Source organism: Camelina sativa, chromosome 6, assembly GCF_030686135.1.
Source record: "Camelina sativa cultivar CO46 ecotype springtype chromosome 6, ASM3068613v1".
NCBI classification, from domain to species: Eukaryota; Viridiplantae; Streptophyta; class Magnoliopsida; order Brassicales; family Brassicaceae; genus Camelina; species Camelina sativa.
The window spans coordinates 20889961-20907605 of record NC_141885.1 but is presented as its reverse complement, the minus strand read 5'-3'; the positions used below and the strand labels follow the sequence as shown (position 1 = coordinate 20907605).

Genomic DNA, 17645 nt, shown 5'->3' with positions numbered 1-17645 from the left:
TCAAAATTTCCATTTTGTGTGATTATTAGAGTCAAGAAGAAGAAAATGCAATCTTTGTTTGATATCGAACTGATCAAGGTTATATTTGAAGTGTTTTTAAATTGTTTTTAAGTGCTTAATAGAGACTTACAGTCGTTGTTGATTTTTTTTCGAATTTGAAGCTTCTAATTGTATCTTGAGATGAAGTCAACTCGAGAGCTTAACATGAATCTGAAACTCTAATTGTTTCGTTTATTAAATTAAATAACGATAAACTTACTGACTTTAGTATCATTTTGAGTAAAGAAAAAACTTCTACGACAAAGAAAATTCAGCAATAAGTACAGAATATGCGTCGGTGAAAAAAGATTTTAAACTCAAAACCTGGTTACTGAACTTAATTCTTACACACATGGAGATCATCATAGTTAAGGGCTTCAACAAGAGTAGTAGAGTACAACAAAAAGGAGATGCCAAAAGAATCCTTCCAAGGAGACAAGAGTACGAGAATGATTTACCAAAGAGGTTCAAAGACCTAACCCTACGGTTCGTCCATCTCTCCTCCTTAATCCCGCTGTGTACTGCTTCTCTAAATCCATCTGCAACTCTTTCTGCTTCTCTACCTCGACTTCGCTTAGGTTCTGCTCTTGGTTTACCGTACTCGCTTTCACACCCTACAATGATGCACCAACGCAACCTCAGACTCTGAAAATGTGTTAGTATTATTACTTTATACACAGCCAAATTCTATGCTTTTAAAAAAAAAATATGAAACTTTGAAAAATTCTGGAATCATGCCCTATATATCATGATGATCACTGAGGTATGAAGACAATTAAAGGAAGCGAAACATTTAAGTAGGGAAGGAAGGATGAGATTTACCATAAGTTTGTTGAACTTTTCTTGTCGTTCAGGGTCACCAATTAGCGCACTAGCACTATCCCAACGATGAGCAGACTGGTTCGAAGCAAAATAAGCAAAAGTAGAATCACAAGAAAATTTGTGATTTTACGGTTTATATCACTACATTTGTATTTACATATCCAAGTAGGGTCATCATTCATTATGATACCTCTTCTGCTGTTGTGCTTTTCTTCTTTCCCCACAGTAACTTCTTCTTTTGATCTGTTGTCAGGTAACCCGTTCCAACAAGGTTTTTGTTCACTGAATTCAACGAGGAAAACGGTTAGGTAAGAACTAGGGAAAAGTAGACAATGAGTAGGCTTTTGTGTAAGCATTTTCAATTGGAATACAATGTTAACGAGCTATATAGGATGTCACATAACTTTCAATTAACTATTTTCAGATGGCAAGATCACAAGTATACAAAGGCAACAAAAGCAAGGACAAGTCGAATCCGAAAGTCAAAATAAATGAAGAGAAAAACCCTAGAAGATTTAGAATAACATCATAACAGTATTACCTAATTCAGCAGCCTGCATAGCTGCAACTTTGGCAGCATCAACATCACTAGGGGAAGGCTTTATGATTGATGTCTGCTTCTCTTCTGCGGTTGCAAAATAACTTTAGAGCAAGGAGGTATAAACCACAGAAAGAAAATATCTGAAATTTAAGAGTCTTACCATTACTACTGCCATGAGTAAACTTCTCTGAAATGAACCCCTTCAGTTTCTTAGAATGCGTATCTCGATTCTCAGTTGCCAAACATTTCACATCAGGACGGTCTCTTGGAGATTTGACATGAACATCCTTCTCCTTGCTAATCTCAGGGTTGCCATGTTCCTTTCTTTCATCACGGGAATAGCGGTCACCAAAACTCCAGCGGGAGTCTCTTTTCTCATCCTGAAGATCTCTCCCCCGCACGAAACCCGTCTCTCTTTTTTCGTCTTGAAGATCTCTCCCCCGCACGAAACCCTTCTCTCTTTTCTCGTCTAGAAAATCTCTCCCCCGCACGAAACCCTTCTCTTTACCCTCCACTCTTGAGTCTGCGTATCTCCAGCGAGATGACAAATCTTCAACTTTATCGTTACTATTGACTCTATGTCCAAAGTTGCTATACTTATCACGGGAATGTCTGTCTGAATCAATTCTTGACCTGCTAAGTTCAGTCTCTACTCCTGTACGGTCAATATGACGGCCACCCCTTGAATCACGGCTAGATCGAGGTGCATCACGCTCATATCTGCTGTACCCCTCACGCTTAGAACAATAGTTATCATCATCCCTAGAGTACCTCTCATGTTTATGTGAATCACCTCTACCATAGCGACTGCGATCAGATTCCCGCCTATCCTCTTTCCTCGAATGAAGTGGTTCAGAATCTTTCCTAATATTTCCCCTAGAATCAGAACTCTGATTACGTTCAGGACTTCCTACAAAAGAAGAACCAACAATTCTAAACTGAGCTACGGCTAGAGATGAAAGAGGAAACAAAACGAAACGACCAACAAAGATGCACAATTACATGATGCAATCAAAAACAAGAACTCCTAAGCGCCGTTCATCAAAATACAATAACAAATACGCTAATAATATTACAGTCTATAATAAGCTATTTGGAAAAAGAATTGGAGATACGAACTAACCATCAGATGAAGAAGAGCCATCGTCAGCTAAAGCTCGGCGGCGATATTTTCTACTAGCACCATCATTAGAAGGCTTTCGAAAAGCAGCCGTGGTATCACCATCACCATAACCATCATCATGATGCGGAGGTGAATTCAGTTCTGTATCCATTGAGCTTTACACCTGAAAAAAAAATACAATTGAAGAGAGACAATTAGTAATTGGCTTCAATGAAAAAAAAGAAACAAGACTGAGACCATAACTTCGAAATCCGAAAGGATGTTTTTGCTCACCACCGGAGAAATTTTGCAGCAGAATTTACGAGATTGGGAGATCGAATCGAACAAAACGAGAAGATAGATTCCGAACAATTCAACACTCTTTCAGTTTATTTACCAGTGAAATTATTAATCGATATCTCTCTACAAAAAATGTTTAGGGTTCGAAGAGGGAAGATATTTTTTTCCTCCGTGCGATCGATTCCTTACAATCAGATGAGGCGGTGAGACTTAATGGGCCGATAAAGCCCATTTATCAGCCTTTCATGGGCTGGTTTTACACTCTAACTTTCGGATATATACACTAATCTTTTCAATCAGTTGACCAACATGATGATGAGTTGATTTATGAAATTAAAAACATTACTATCGTATAATACTATAATATTGTGGACCACCGAGTTTGACTCCTTTCATAGACTTTTTTTTTTTTAATACTCGACATGCTTGCTTGCATTTGCCCAAAATGATAACTCTTTTTTTTTTTTGTTGAAACGTGATAAGATTATCAGCAATAAATTGTCATCTCTTCATGATAACACATTTGTCCATCTATCATTGGCGTGTGTGTCCAATGTCATTGCCAACTAAATGGGAGTATATGACTTGAATTTTTGCTGGGCCATGTTCTTTTATGATAAGAATTTTTCTTGCTAAAAAAAAAAAAAAATCGTCTTATATAACAATGGACTCGCAAGACCTATGAAAGTAATGCAGGATCGGCGCAGACATCAATTTTAATCTAAAGTGAGTTAGTTCCGCCAGTGAATAAACAAACAGTAAAACTTTAAAAAATAAAAAAGACGACAAATGAGAGTTATAAATCAAATAAATATTTTCTGGTTTTTGGTAGGAGGAGAAGATGAAAGTTTAAATAGATAAGATCTAATTAATTGTTTCTGATAATAACAAAAAAAAAAAAAAAAGATGATGTGTTTGTGTGGCCATGCATGTTCCTTTCTGATAGAGATATGTATAACTAGCCAGAGACTAAAACCTAGGCCATATCAACAGCTATAGATTTTTTTGCATTCGTCATAATCATCGCGTATACATGATTTTTATGGTATACGAACTTAATTAGTACGACGTTGCTACTTTTTAAAAAAACTCAACTTTGTTCTACTAGTTTCTGAAACGTTCTAATTATTATCTACGTTGATGAATGTGAACATGATTCTCTTGTTTTTCATGCATGTCTATTGATCATATAATCGAATTACACACCCCGTTAAGGGTAAAAAAAAAAAAAAAACAAACCCCTTTTTTTCCACAAAGAAGCAAAAGTCGTTTGAATCCGTTTACTTGGAAGTCAACCCATGTGCTCACTAATCACCCAGTTTCCAACACGTATAATAATATTTTAAGATCTAATACATCTATAGGAGGAGTTTCATGCATACTTGTTGTAACTTGTAAGTATTTGAAATATCTAATACGCAGCGTATAATAGTCTAACTTGTAAGTATTGGTTGTATTTTAAAGCTTATGTTATCTGTGATAAGAAATTTAACGTTGAATAATATGTAATTAATAAGTAATCGTGTGGGTATTGGGTACTTAAGAAGACTTTATTTGGTGATAAACTTTATTCGACAAAGAGATAAAAGTGGAAATATTAAATGAATTTGTCAGGAGAACTGGGAAAGAGGGGTCTACCGTACGTCTACGTTACACGTGACTTGACTTTCTTTGAATTTTTTTTTTGAAGATCTTTAAAAAGATGCTTTTAATCTTCTTTTTTTTTTTTTTTATCATATCCTCTTGTTCTAATCATATTATCAACCACCTATATAAGCATTTGATAACTCCCTTTTTTTTTTGTCTTATCGTAAATCGTAAATATAATACTACAATATATTGACTTTTTTTTATTCCGCCATACATCACACGTCAATTAAGTATTAATCACTCATATTTGTAGCAAAAGAAAAAGACTTGTTTTTTAATTAGGACGAGAGATTAAACAGAGTGATAGTGAGACCACACTGATGCTACTTGCTTTCTTCCCACTTGCCCACCTGGACCCCTCATCTCCCCTTCATTTCTTAATCCTTACTATAATTAATACTATTCACTTTTTTTTTTCTTTTTTTTTCTCTTAAATTATTGTACTGTTTCTTTGTTGGCTATATATATTAATTAGTACAGTTTTCATCTATAGATTATATAGTTTGACAAGAAAATAGAAAAGAAAAAAAAAACTGTAAAATAAATAGATGAGAACTTTGAAACAATAATGGTTTCTCTTGTTATTGTAGTTTGGTTATATGGTCACGTGAAAAGTAACATAACCAACAAGAAGAAGTATCGTACTACGGAATTAATAATATGATATCTATTTGTAAAAGTGGAACTTTTGAGAGAACAGAAAATACTGTGTCTCCTATATTCTCGAATCTGTTTGAATAATAAAGACGTTAAGGTAACCCAACGTTCGTGCTAATCAGATCATTTGAAATGAGTGCATCTTAAAATCACTTATGATTGAAAAAGGTTATTTAACAGATTCAATTGAAGACAATTAAAGTTACATAAGCAACAACTGAGAGCACAAAAACCAAACTCACTTATCTAAATATCTATAAATAAATAAAAATTGACTTCGAACATTAATTCGTATTAAGGAAACAAAAACATATGCGACTTTTCTCATTTTTAGAAATATTTTTTCCATTTCGCATGACCAGTTTTTTCGTGACGTAATCTCGTAAGAGTTATGATGATATGTATTCTTGAATCTGTTTGAATATTAAAGACCAAACTAACTCGTAGGAAATAGGTAGGTTAGGTACCCACATCGTTTGTGCTAGCTAATATAGATAATCTGAAGTGCAAGTGCATCTCAAAATCACTTACAAATTAAAATTTTAGTTAACACACATTCAATTGTACGACATAACCAACAACTGAACACAAAAACCAAACTCAATTAAGGAAACCGAACTTACAAAATTGACTTCGAACTTTTTCGTATTAAGGAAACAAAAACATATGCGACTTTTCTCAAAGGTTATTTCCATATATCATTCATGACTAGTTTTTAGTGACGTAATCTCGTAAGAGTAATGATGATGTAATATATGACGTTATATATCTTCTTTTGATTGAGAGTGGTATTCACGTGGAGGAGGATCAACGAATAGCTCCATCATCTCCACCATATATATGAGCGCAGCCGCGGGCTCTCGCCTTGATCACCACTTAAAACCTTTCTTATACTTTTTTATGACCACGCGACTATTTCCTCGAGTGAGATGCACGTTACACTCCCTAAAAAGTTAGATATTTCGAGTCATACCCACCTATCAGAAAACAGGTGAGGCACACGCGCCGTCATTCAATACGTTTTGTTTCCTTTCATCTGCAACCTCTCTTTCCTATTAATTTCCTCTCACCTTCCAAACAAATGTAAAAAAGACAACATTATATAAAGCTCTGTCGAAGCTTGAAAAATTAACTGAAAAACAAAAAGAAAAGCAAATAAAAAAAAAACACATAAACATCTGTCTGAATCCTCTCATATGGAGTCATCATCATCGACGTTTCTTACCACCACAAGCTTAGAACAGAGAAACCCATCTCTTGTTTCAAGAAAATCACCAAAGCATAAGAAGAAGACGAACAAACCCATCAAAGTCCGTTACATCTCAAACCCCATGAGAGTCCAGACTTGTGCTTCCAAGTTCAGAGAGCTTGTTCAAGAGCTGACTGGCCAAGACGCGGTAGATCTTCAACCGGAGTCCATCTACGACTCGCCATCCTCCTCCGACCACAACCCTTCTCCGCCACCGTGCGCGGTCTCTACGCCGGAGGATCTGACGCCACGTGTTCTCCATCATCAGGAGCTGTTCGATGGTAGAGTCGGTGATTGTTACGAGCCGTTGGCTGGGGAAGAGATGTTTTTGCCACAGCTGTCGGCAGGTTTTTCTGGGTTTTTCTCGAATGGGTTTTACAATGTGAATGACTTTGGAAGCATCGATTCTATGTGACTAAAATTAGGGTTTCATCGAGTAGATTATATATAAAATTATGAATTTGATACATAATTTTAACCACCAAAGAAATAGAAAAAAAGATTTAAATTGATACATGGATAGATCAATTAACTAGGGTTTAAGATGCGAGTTATATGAGTAAGTTATACTGTACTGTATAAAGTTCTGAATTGATCTTGTTTTATATGTATTTTCTTGATTTGTTTGGTTTATTGTCCCTTTAAACTTCGGTATGTATGAATGAATATGTATTTCTTATGTAATCAAGAAGTGATATTCTATTTCTATAGTTAGCTAATAGCAAAGTACAACTCTCACACTCACATTCCTTGTCAATACACAAACACAATCGAGCAATCCCTGTTTTCGTATCAACGTAAACTGATATATCGGGTTGGAAAATTGTTTGTTGCAGTGTTGATGATTGAAAATTTGTTGAGGGCAAGTAAGTATAGGAATAACATTTATGAACACGAAAGTTCGTTTCCATAAACTCCTAACTACCACAACACTGCTGTGACAACAGCATTCATCTAATCTAATAAGCCACCCGGTACTTCAACACAAGTGAACTATATTTATACCAGTTGAGTAGCACTGTGACGATCCAAAGCAATGTTGACATAGGTATTGAGAAGAAGGCACGCGATTCTCTTAATTCATCCTGGTTTGTTGAAGGCATTATATGATTCGATTAAAGCCATCGAGAACCTTTTTCTTTGCGAGACATCTGAGAGATTCTTTTTAGTGTAGAGAACCTTTGATATTTAGGGATTCTAAAGTCACGAAAATGTACATTTGGATTTTGAGTATAATTAACGATTATAAATATCGCTTTCTAGGAAGGCTTACATATATGTTTACAGTTTACCATATTGCTCTGTATTTTGAGTATTAACAAAATATTGTTTCATCTCCTTAGAAAGATACGTTCACAAAATTATGTTCATCAGTATTAGAAAGCACTCAACTACTCAAAGCCTCAAACACAGTGGTTTGTTCACCTTTAAACGCTTTGATTAGTTTGATTGTATATATTTACTATGTTCCGTTCATTACAAGAAAGCTTCTTGTCAAAACCGATCCATATGTGTACTCTTACACTTTTTGTTAGGGTCGACAGTCCCTCTTACTCTTTTTGAATTAATAGCTTCGGTACACAATGGTAAATGTCAATGGACAAGGTCCAACCATATAACCTAACCGTATTAATTCTTACTTCTTATAAAAAACAAATGAAAAGCTTTCAGTTTACTCTTGTTGTTGGTAACAAAAAATGGCTACCACAAATCTCCACAAGCAACGCCATCAAATGGAATGGTGTCAACTTCGTCTCCTCTTTCTCCGACTAAACTAACCACCACTTGGCTCGTCGTTTGTCACAGACGACTCGTAGAGTCCATAATTCATGTTGTTACCGTGAGTCGTGAGACGTCTTTGAAAGCTGTGACGTCGTTAGAGAGGCCTGAGGCAGAAACAAGTAGTGACACTGAAGGAATTGGAATCGTCCGTTTTTTAAAAGGGGAAAGTTGTCTCGTTACGGGTGGAACAGGGTTTCTTGGCAAAGGTACGAGAAACCCTAAATTAGAGTTTTCTTATCGTACAAATAAACAGGTTCCTGGATTGGAAAATTGTTTGCTGCAGTGTTGATTGAGAAATTATTGAGAGAAAGTCCTGAGATTGGGAAGGTATTCCTTCTGATGAGATCCAAAGATCAAGAATCAGCAAAGAGCAAACAAGAGACTCTGTGATGAGTTCTGTTCAGAGTTCAGACATTTCCATTCTCAACTTGTCTTTTCCATTTTGTTCATAATTTTGTATCCTTTCTTCTTCCACACAGATCATAAGCTCGGATCTGTGCAAGCTTCTGAAGCAAATGCACGGGAGCTCTTATGAAGATTTCATGAAGAGCAAGTTGATTCCAGTAATTGGAGAAGACAATCTAGGGATCGAACCTGAAAAAGCAAACTTAGTTATAAGAGGAGATTGATGTCATTATCAGTAGTGGTGGGTGTTACAACATTCGACGACAGGTGTTTAATTTACTCTGTTTATATTTGCTCTGTTTTTCTATTGGTTTATAATTAATTGTAATGATTAACTTTGGTTTCAATTCAAACAAACGGAAATAGATACGACTCTGCTCTAATTATCAATGCTCTTGGACCTGGTAGAGGTTTGAGCTTCGGAAAGGAGTGCAAGAAACTGACACTTTTCCTCCACTTTTCAACTGGTATGCTTTTTTATTATCATTATGTGAGAATAAGTTTCTTTTAGAGAAGTTTCGGAAACTATTTTTTGTTGTTGTTGTTGTTGTTGATATATATAGCTTATGTGACTGGCAAGAAAGAGGGAATAGTACTAGAGACACCTCTCTGCATTGGAAAAAACATAACTCCTGAGTTGAACATCGAATCCGAGCTAAAACTAGCTTCAGAAGCTGTAAGAAAGTTCCATGGCAGCGAAGGAATCAAGAAACTGTAAGAACTTGGAATTGAAAGGTGAGGACAAACAAGAAATTTTACTTTATGCACTACCTTATGAAAACAATCTCAAACAAGATAGATTATGTTCTTAAAGAGCTTATTGAAAGAGAAATCTAAAACTGAAAATACAATAGCTCATTGGAGCTTTATTCAAATGTAAACAACAAAGAGAATGAGAAGCTTTAGGTTGTCTTCAAGAACAAAGAGATTGTAGATTTATATTGGGAGATTTATTCTGTACTCCAAACTAGGTAATATTACCAGAATCAACAAATCTTTTATTTATTATTAGGATATTTCGGATATTTTCAAAATGCCGAGTGTGCCTTTGGTTTATGTTACCGGAAAAAACGTAATTACAAAAATGTTATTGGCACGACAGACGCTACGTCAGAAACCGTTGATGTGTATTAAATAACTCAGCCATAACGCTTTTACAGAGGTAATGACGGCTGAGTTATAGGTATGTTGCGAGTGATGTCATTGGCGAAAGCTCGGTAAGTAACATACTTTGGCCTTTGTTCTTTTATTATGCAAAAAGGTATCACAACCCATGACTGACAAAGGTATCAGATTACTGACACAAGGTTTGACAATACAAATACAACAAGTCTGATACAGGAGTTGTCAGTGGAAGAGAGAAAGAAGTTTGAGTTTAACATGAGAGGCATTAACTGAGAGAATTACATTGTTAACATCGATCTTCCAGGTCTCAAAAGGCATTTCTATTAGCAAAGATCCAGTTAAAGAAAGTGATCATTGACTATCTGGATGTGATAGCAATTAGTCAGCTAAAAGCATGAAACGTAATGAGAGTTTTCCAAATTTGTGTCATGGGTTGTGATATGATGTGTTTTCTTTTTGATTTACTTGGGTGAGTGAAACCAAAGTGCAATAGTCACATACTCACATCCCTTGTTTTAGGAAGGAAACTTTACAATAGGGTATTTTATCAAAATAATATTAATTTTGATATAACTTGTTTATGATTAAATTTTGAGTTATAAAAAAAAACAGACCCATACATATACATAGTGACATGTATCAAGAGTTTCTTATGAAGTGTTCATGAGTTCTTGTTTAAGTCTCTCGCTCACCTGCTCTCTCCTTAGGCATGTCAATATATAGGCGAATTGGTCCGGCCCAAAGCCCGTAAATCTGCATACATTTGAGTATGTCCCGGCCCTAAGATAGTTACAAGGCTTTTCCGGAATTTTTAAGCATGACTCCTTTAATAGTTTGCATCCTTGTTGTTGAAGGCATTATGACTCCATGAAAGCCTCCAAAACCATCGTTTTTTTTTTGTGAGACATCTTAGGCTTCTAAAGTCAACAAATTGAACAGTTGCTTTATTTGAATTTTTGGCAGATCATTGAGTAACTCTTATCTGTACGTAAGTAGAATACAATATGATTTACAACAATCATGATATGGTACTTGTCAATATTAACACTTCGTTATAGAATAGCATGTCTTCGTTATCTGTAAGTACAACATAATGATTATACAACAACAACGTTCGGTGAAAGCTTATATTTATGATTGACTGATTTTTATGTTGATAATTTAAGATACAATTTAATATTATGTGTTTGGCGTTGTGAAAAACCTGCTTTTGTGTGAGGATAAGTACCAAAAGCAGGTTTTTCACAAGGCCAAACACACGATTTTCACTAGGTCGATCCGCATGACACACAATAACCTAATTACACTAATTCCTAAGTAACTTTTTCTATATATACACTCACTCCCACAAAAGCTTTTAATAAACCAGCTTAAAACTTTCCGTTTTCACATCCAAAAAAACACGAAACCTTTCCAATTTTTGGTAATATCTTAAAAGAATTCCTTTTATTATATTTCTTGGTGGCTAAAAATGGCAACTAGAAATCTCCTCGCCACTAACAACGCCGTCAAATTGAATGGTGTTAGCTTCTTCTCCTCTCTTACCGGCAAACCTAACCGCTACTTGGCTGTCGTTAACAAACTTCTTAAGAAACTAATAAAAGTGAATAAAAATGAAGTTAACAAACTTCTTAAGAAACTTTCTATTTTTATGGTCCATTTGTAGTATCTAAAATTACGGTCTTTAATTTAAATTTATTATTTTAGAAATTATAATAGTATAATAAATTCAAGAAGTGATAACATAATCCACAACTTCAAGAAGTGTTTGCCTTTTCATCTCTTTCTCCTTGAGGTTTTTGGTTAGCTCCACCGCGGAATCAAACACTACACAGCAAAGTCTAAAAGCTTCTTAAGAAACAGTTCTTGCTTCTCAGAGATTGATACATCTCTCAACCTTGGCAACACATCAAAAGAAACACAATCAGTGTTATCTCCGTTTGCTGATGATCTCTGACTCAAAGCTTCATCACCTCCTCCTTATTATTGTTATTATATGCAGTTTGGGATCCACCATTATCTCAAAACTTGGCAGAAAGTTTCTTTGGAAGCTTCCCAAGTATCTGCTTAAACATCTTCGATCTGTTTAGTCAACTTCTTCCTCAGATCGGATTCTTTAGCTCTACAAAAACAAAAAGAAAAAAACAGATCTCAGAAACTCAAAATCCGAATTGAAGAAAGATACTGAACTACTCCTAAGATCATCTCATCACGCATAAGAACAACTCTTGTGAACATAATAATCTTGAGCTTATTACTAGGTCTCAGAGATTATGAATCATTTCCATCCAGACAAAGCAAAAAAGACGAAAAGCAGACAAAACCATGACCCAGAAGCAAATAAAGGTTGTTACTTCATATCATGAATCGTCGTTTCTGGACCAAGAAAGCAAAGATCTAGACTTGATGAATCATGGAAAGAAAAATCAAAAAAGCAAACTTGGGTTTGACCCAAGTAATCTAAATAATCGAACTACAAAGACATAATATGAAAGAGTTTAGCTTTTCATAGCTATTGCTCCGGTTCATCTCATATACACACAACATCAGATTCAAACCTCAATTCTACATTCTACTTTCAGAGTTACAACCTAAACCATTTACACACCAAACTCAAAACTTTTGATTCAAAAGTCGTCACATATGCTACAAGCTGAAAACGCTATTTGTAACAGGAAGAGGCCTTACCAACGATGGAGCCAAGTGACTGTGAAGAGTCCTGAACAGACTTTGTAGCGTTTTGCGTCACTTCCTCGGTCATACCAGCGAGCCAAGAAGTAACAGCTCCACTCAGCTTCTCCACCATCCCTCCTTCGCCTTCATCCGCATAAGCTTTGCCGTGTTTCATAGCTGCTTCCGAGCTCGGATCCTGAAATCCTCCTAGCCTTCATATCTGCATAAACAATATGTTACAGAGAAATCTGAGAGATCTTAATCAGATCCGGGGAAGGATCAAAACAAAGAATAAACAAACAATTTCCAATCGACTAAACAATTTCCAATCGACTAAATAATTTCCAATTCCCAATTAGCAATTCCTAATCTTAACAAACAATAGAGAGATCACTTTCAAAGATCTATTTTTTGTCAAATCAAACGTTGATTGACAACAAAGAGAAGTGTAGAAATTGGATCATACCTCATTAAGATTAGACTCCTGCTTGGGTTTCCCGACTCGTCGATGGATGTATGACGAGTTTCTTCCTCAATCAAGAAGAAGCTCTTCCTCGATGACGGAAAGAGAAAAGACAGGGATAAACAAACGCCAAAACACCGCTTTTCTTTTTTCTTTTTCTCCTCAAGTTTTATTGAGAGGCTGACAAGTGTTAGCTAAGCATCGTTCCTAAAATGTCTAAGCGAAAGATAGATTGTTAGTTAATTAGGATTTCTGATTTATTTTTTAGCTTTTTAAGCCAACAACTTTGCTTAGCTTAAATGCAATCAATGGAAATGCTCTAACATTTCTTAAAATAAATAAATTATATTTTAATCATATATATTTATATATATATATATATATACTTTTTATTAATAGTAACCATTAAAATGACACCTAACTGTTTTATACGATAAACGTTTCTTATCTAAGTAACTTAATGAGCGATCTTTTTTCTTCTTCTTTCTCGTTATAATATAATTTTTATTTAACAAGTCACTTAGTTCATTACAAGAAAACAACCAATTTTCAAGGCACAAAATCCTTAGTAAACCCTTAGAAACAACCATTTTTAATAAATTATCAAAAATAAAAAGTCCTCGGAAATTGTTTGTCGGAAATTAGAACTCGTCTGAAATCCGTCGGAAATTTTCGACGAATTTCCAAGGGTTAATTATTTCTGAGGGATTTCCAAGGACGTCAAACTACCAAATAATTTTCAAGGGCATCACTTTTGCAAGGGTTTTCCAAGAGACATGATTTCCGAGGGATATAGTTTTTGAGGGTTTTCTGACGACGTTGGAGTTTCGGAGGACTTTCCGAGGGATCTTATATATAAATTACGAAAATAGAAATTCTCAATAATAAATAGAAATTTTCTATTTTTCTCCAAAAATAGAAATTCTCAATAATAAATAAAATAACAATATATATATATATATATCAAAAAGCTTAAAATAAATATATAAATATCGTAATACAAAATATATGCATCCCAATACATAATTATCTAACTAAATAACAATTTTCATAAAACTAAAATAGTTATAAAAAAAAACAAATTTTGTAGGATCAAGAGAAGGGAATTGTCCAGGAAATTGGGAGGAAATGAAACTTTGAAGTTGGGAGAGTGTTGTTTGGGTCTGGATAAATTGTTCCTTAATCTTGAGGTTTTCTTGCTTCAGTTCCTCGATAGTCGCGTCTTTTTCTTGTACGATCCGGTTAAGATCTTGAACTTGTTGAACAAGTTCATTGTCCCGAGGAAAAACCAAAGAGACATTCCCATCTCGTGACACAAGATTTCCTAAACCGGGTCTCCGACCCTTGGTTAAAGGAATTTCCTAGGTAACAAAAAATAATTAATTAGTAATTAGAAATAAATAAAAAAAAGTTAAAATATTATATTCAAATATACCTCAAGACACAATTTTAAAACTAAATCCAATCAAAATCTTTAAACTAATATCAAAATTATTAGAAAAACCTACAACATTTAAATAAATTAGTAATCAAATAAAATGTATTTTTTTTTACCAAACTATTTCAAATCCCAAAATATAACAACTTTAAAACTAAATCCAATCAAAATCTTTAAACTAATATAAAAATTATAAGAAAAACCTACACAATTTAAATAAATAATCAACAAATTAATTCTAAAGTAAATTCTTTCTATAATTCTTTCTAAAATTAATTATAAATTAGTAATTAACAAGTAAATAAAATATTTTTAAAATCCTAATTCTAAAGTAAATTGTTCCTAATTCTAATTATAAAAACCAAATTCTAAATTAAATTCTTCCTAATTCTAATATAAATCCAAATCAAAATCCTAATTTAATAACAAATCCAATTAGGATCTAATTAAATATATTCAAAAACCTAATTCTAACAAAATATTAACAAACAAAACTAAGAATCATGTATCAAAATCATAATAAAATAAGAAACTTACATGATTATTTGGAGGAGAAGACCGATGCCGGAGTGGAGGAGAAGACCAATGCTGGAGTGGAGGAGAAGACCGACGAAGGAGTGGAGGAGAAGCCCGAAAATCAGAGTGGAGGAGAAGACCAGAGAACACCACCAGCGGCGGAGGAAAGACCGGCGGCAAGGCAACAATCGGCAGGGAGGAAGAAGACCACCAGCGGAGGAGAAACGAACGGTTTTAACAGCGCAGTTCGGCTGGGAAAAAATTGTGAGGCCGTATGTGTATATATAAATCTTTCAGAGGGATATAACCGTCAGAAATTTCTAGGAAATAATTAGGGTTTTGCCGCGTGAATGAGATAATAGGCGGGCATAAATTTTTCGCATCGCAAAACAGTCGGAAATTAAATACCTTCGGAAATCCGTCTGAAATATTTTGGGTCCCCTCGGAAATCCGTCGTATAGTAATTGCATGTATATTTATTGGCTAGTCAACCATTTATTTAACCCAAAAAACACAAAATTCGGAAATTCATCGGGACAGTCCAAATCCCTTGGAAATCCGTCGAAAATATTGTACCCCTTGGTAAAACGTAGGAAATTTCCGAGAACGTTTAGACGGATTTTATTTTTTATAACTGTTTTATTAAAATTAATTGATCTTAATAGTTGTTTAAAACTTGCCTAAGACATATTGTCAACACAATTACAATTAGGATCATAATAGATAGAAAGTCACATAGTTTTTATAAATCAAATCAATTTCCACTAAGTTTCAACTATATCTCTAATATCATCTTATAAACACTTAAGTGTAGATAATGTAATCTTTCAAGTGTTGTATTTTTCTTGTGGTACAATGTTTCATAATCTAATTAATTGTCAAATATGACTTATTATAGTATTAGACAACACATTAGATGTATCTAAATTACTAAATTCTTTGTATAAATAAAATCCCTAGGAAAACCGTCGGAAATTACTGACGAATTTTAGAGGACGTGGAGGAATTTTCCGACAGATTTCAGAGGACGCGGTTTAAGCCTCGGTAATTTGTCGGAGGTTTCTGAGGGTTTTCCTTGGAAACGAGATTTTTTCCTCAATATGACCTCATTCGTCTTCCCTCGGACAGCCCTATGAAATTTCTTACGGATTTCCAACGAAATGTCCGAGGGATTTGCGAGACCATATTATATTCCTTGGTTTTCCGTATGTAATACCAAGACTAATATATATATTGATACGTATTTAATATATAAATATACAAATACATACAAAATTATATATATAATCGTAATGGATATAATCACAACGGATATAATGGCATAGGTCTCAGTAATCCCTTGGAAATCTGTTAGAATTTACCAACGGTCTTCTGTCCCTCTGAAAGTCGTCGGAAGTTTTGACAATTTTCCGACGAGTTTTCGACGACTGGGTTTTCGTCAGCAATTTCCAAAATATTACCGATGGAATAACAAATTTCCGAGGGTTTTCTGAGAGTTGTCGTTTCCTCAGAATATCCTCGGAAATATGTCGGAAACCTCTTGGAAAACTGTCGGAAATTTCTTACGGATTTTTTCCGTCAGAAATTCCGTCCGAAATCGACATGCTTTCTTGTAGTGGTTAGCATCTCCATTTTGATTTCTCTTTCTTCATCAATGTCTTTAATCTAATATTAAGAAATTAGAGAAGACATCCCATTTATGACCAATGTAGATACTCTTGGTGACTTATATTTGAACAGTAAAGACCAATTTTTGGTGTGCTTATAAAGAAGAAACAGAGCGAACTACCGAACATAAGAAAGTATATATCATATGTTCGTTCACCTTAGAATGATATATACTTTCACAAAATGAAAAGGCCATCGAGTATTAGTGGTTCGTTCACCTTAATTAAGCTTTGATTAGTCATCTGATTGTGTCTAATATGTTCTATTCATCACAGGAATGTATCTGGTTACAATCCATCAACATGTACAGATCTGAACTTTAAAAGCTTAGAGGAGCACGCAGAAATTGTGTAACATAATATTATACATAAATCTCTTTAGTGCCACACCGATATTGTTGGGTGCCCTAAGTAGTAAGCATCGTTAATTATTTAATAAAAGAATGTGTAAAATAGTATACTATAAAATAAGAGAAAACATATATAATTGTATAATTCATAGTTCTGAATAAACAAAGTTCCTAAGAGAAGTTTATATAATTATATATATTAAAATGGATAATGAATCTAAAAGAAAATTTAATAAAAAAGTGTATAGGATAAGTTTTTTTTTGTCAAAAATTGTGAGCGGAACTTGATCTCTGGTGTGATAATGTCTTGTGCATTAAAGATTTACCATTGGTCACTGCACTAAAGTCACTTCATTATATAACATTAGTTTATATAATTTTATAAACTTGTATAGGATAAATTTATATAATTATATATATTAAAATGGATAATGATGTTAACAATGTATTTGCATCTAAAAGAGAATTTAATGGAAACAAATTGTACACATGTCAAGCTCCCTATTCATTCATATTTGGAACTATTTTGGTTTATTTTATAGTATGACTCTGAACCATTGTCACATTTTTTTTTTAATTTATCGATTGAGTAATATATGTCAATTTGAAAAAAATTGAATCACATCATATGTAGAAAAAATCACAAATTTTATTAAGTAAATATTTTATATAAAATTCAAATTAATATAAATATAAGATCAAATAAAAGTGAAAGGAGAATCATATATTTATGTATGAATCAGGTACAAAGATTTGTGAAAATTAGATAAATTTGGAAATATTTTTGTTTTAATGATCTTCCATGTAATTAAGTATAACATAAATGTTATTTTTTCATATGTATTTCAAAAATGTTAATATAGATC

General features: G+C 33.9%; 3 protein-coding genes and 1 long non-coding RNA gene across 5 annotated transcripts; 2 read left to right on the top strand and 2 right to left on the bottom strand.

Annotated features, from left to right (window-relative positions):
- Positions 1-199: 199 nt before the first annotated feature.
- LOC104791963 (uncharacterized) lies at positions 200-3051 on the bottom strand. Of its 2 annotated transcripts, none has more exons than XM_010517974.3 (7): positions 2799-3051; positions 2526-2688; positions 1563-2312; positions 1403-1486; positions 1052-1143; positions 862-936; positions 200-684 (listed from the first exon to the last, which is right to left on the bottom strand). In XM_010517974.3, the coding sequence occupies exons 2-7, from the start codon at positions 2674-2676 to the stop codon at positions 295-297; spliced, it is 1542 nt and encodes a 513-aa protein (XP_010516276.2). In that variant the 5' UTR covers positions 2677-2688; positions 2799-3051; the 3' UTR covers positions 200-294. The 2 variants fall into 2 exon arrangements, with proteins under 2 accessions (XP_010516276.2, XP_010516277.1); XM_010517975.3 differs by having other exon boundaries at positions 331-653.
- A 3151-nt stretch (positions 3052-6202) lies between these two features.
- LOC104791962 (sigma factor binding protein 1, chloroplastic) lies at positions 6203-7070 on the top strand. The gene has a single exon (XM_010517973.3). It carries the CDS (start codon positions 6308-6310, stop codon positions 6773-6775), a length of 468 nt encoding a protein of 155 aa, XP_010516275.1. The 5' UTR covers positions 6203-6307; the 3' UTR covers positions 6776-7070.
- A 964-nt stretch (positions 7071-8034) lies between these two features.
- LOC104699169 (fatty acyl-CoA reductase 6, chloroplastic-like) lies at positions 8035-9486 on the top strand. Its single transcript, XM_087454241.1, has 4 exons — positions 8035-8348; positions 8622-8814; positions 8914-9014; positions 9111-9486. The coding sequence occupies exons 2-4, from the start codon at positions 8771-8773 to the stop codon at positions 9263-9265; spliced, it is 300 nt and encodes a 99-aa protein (XP_087310367.1). The 5' UTR covers positions 8035-8348; positions 8622-8770; the 3' UTR covers positions 9266-9486.
- A 1861-nt stretch (positions 9487-11347) lies between these two features.
- On the bottom strand, positions 11348-13078 carry LOC104791961 (uncharacterized). The gene is made up of 3 exons (XR_768983.3): positions 12812-13078; positions 12361-12565; positions 11348-11794 (listed from the first exon to the last, which is right to left on the bottom strand). It is a non-coding gene; the product is annotated as an uncharacterized LOC104791961 (long non-coding RNA).
- Between the last annotated feature and the right edge of the window lie 4567 nt (positions 13079-17645).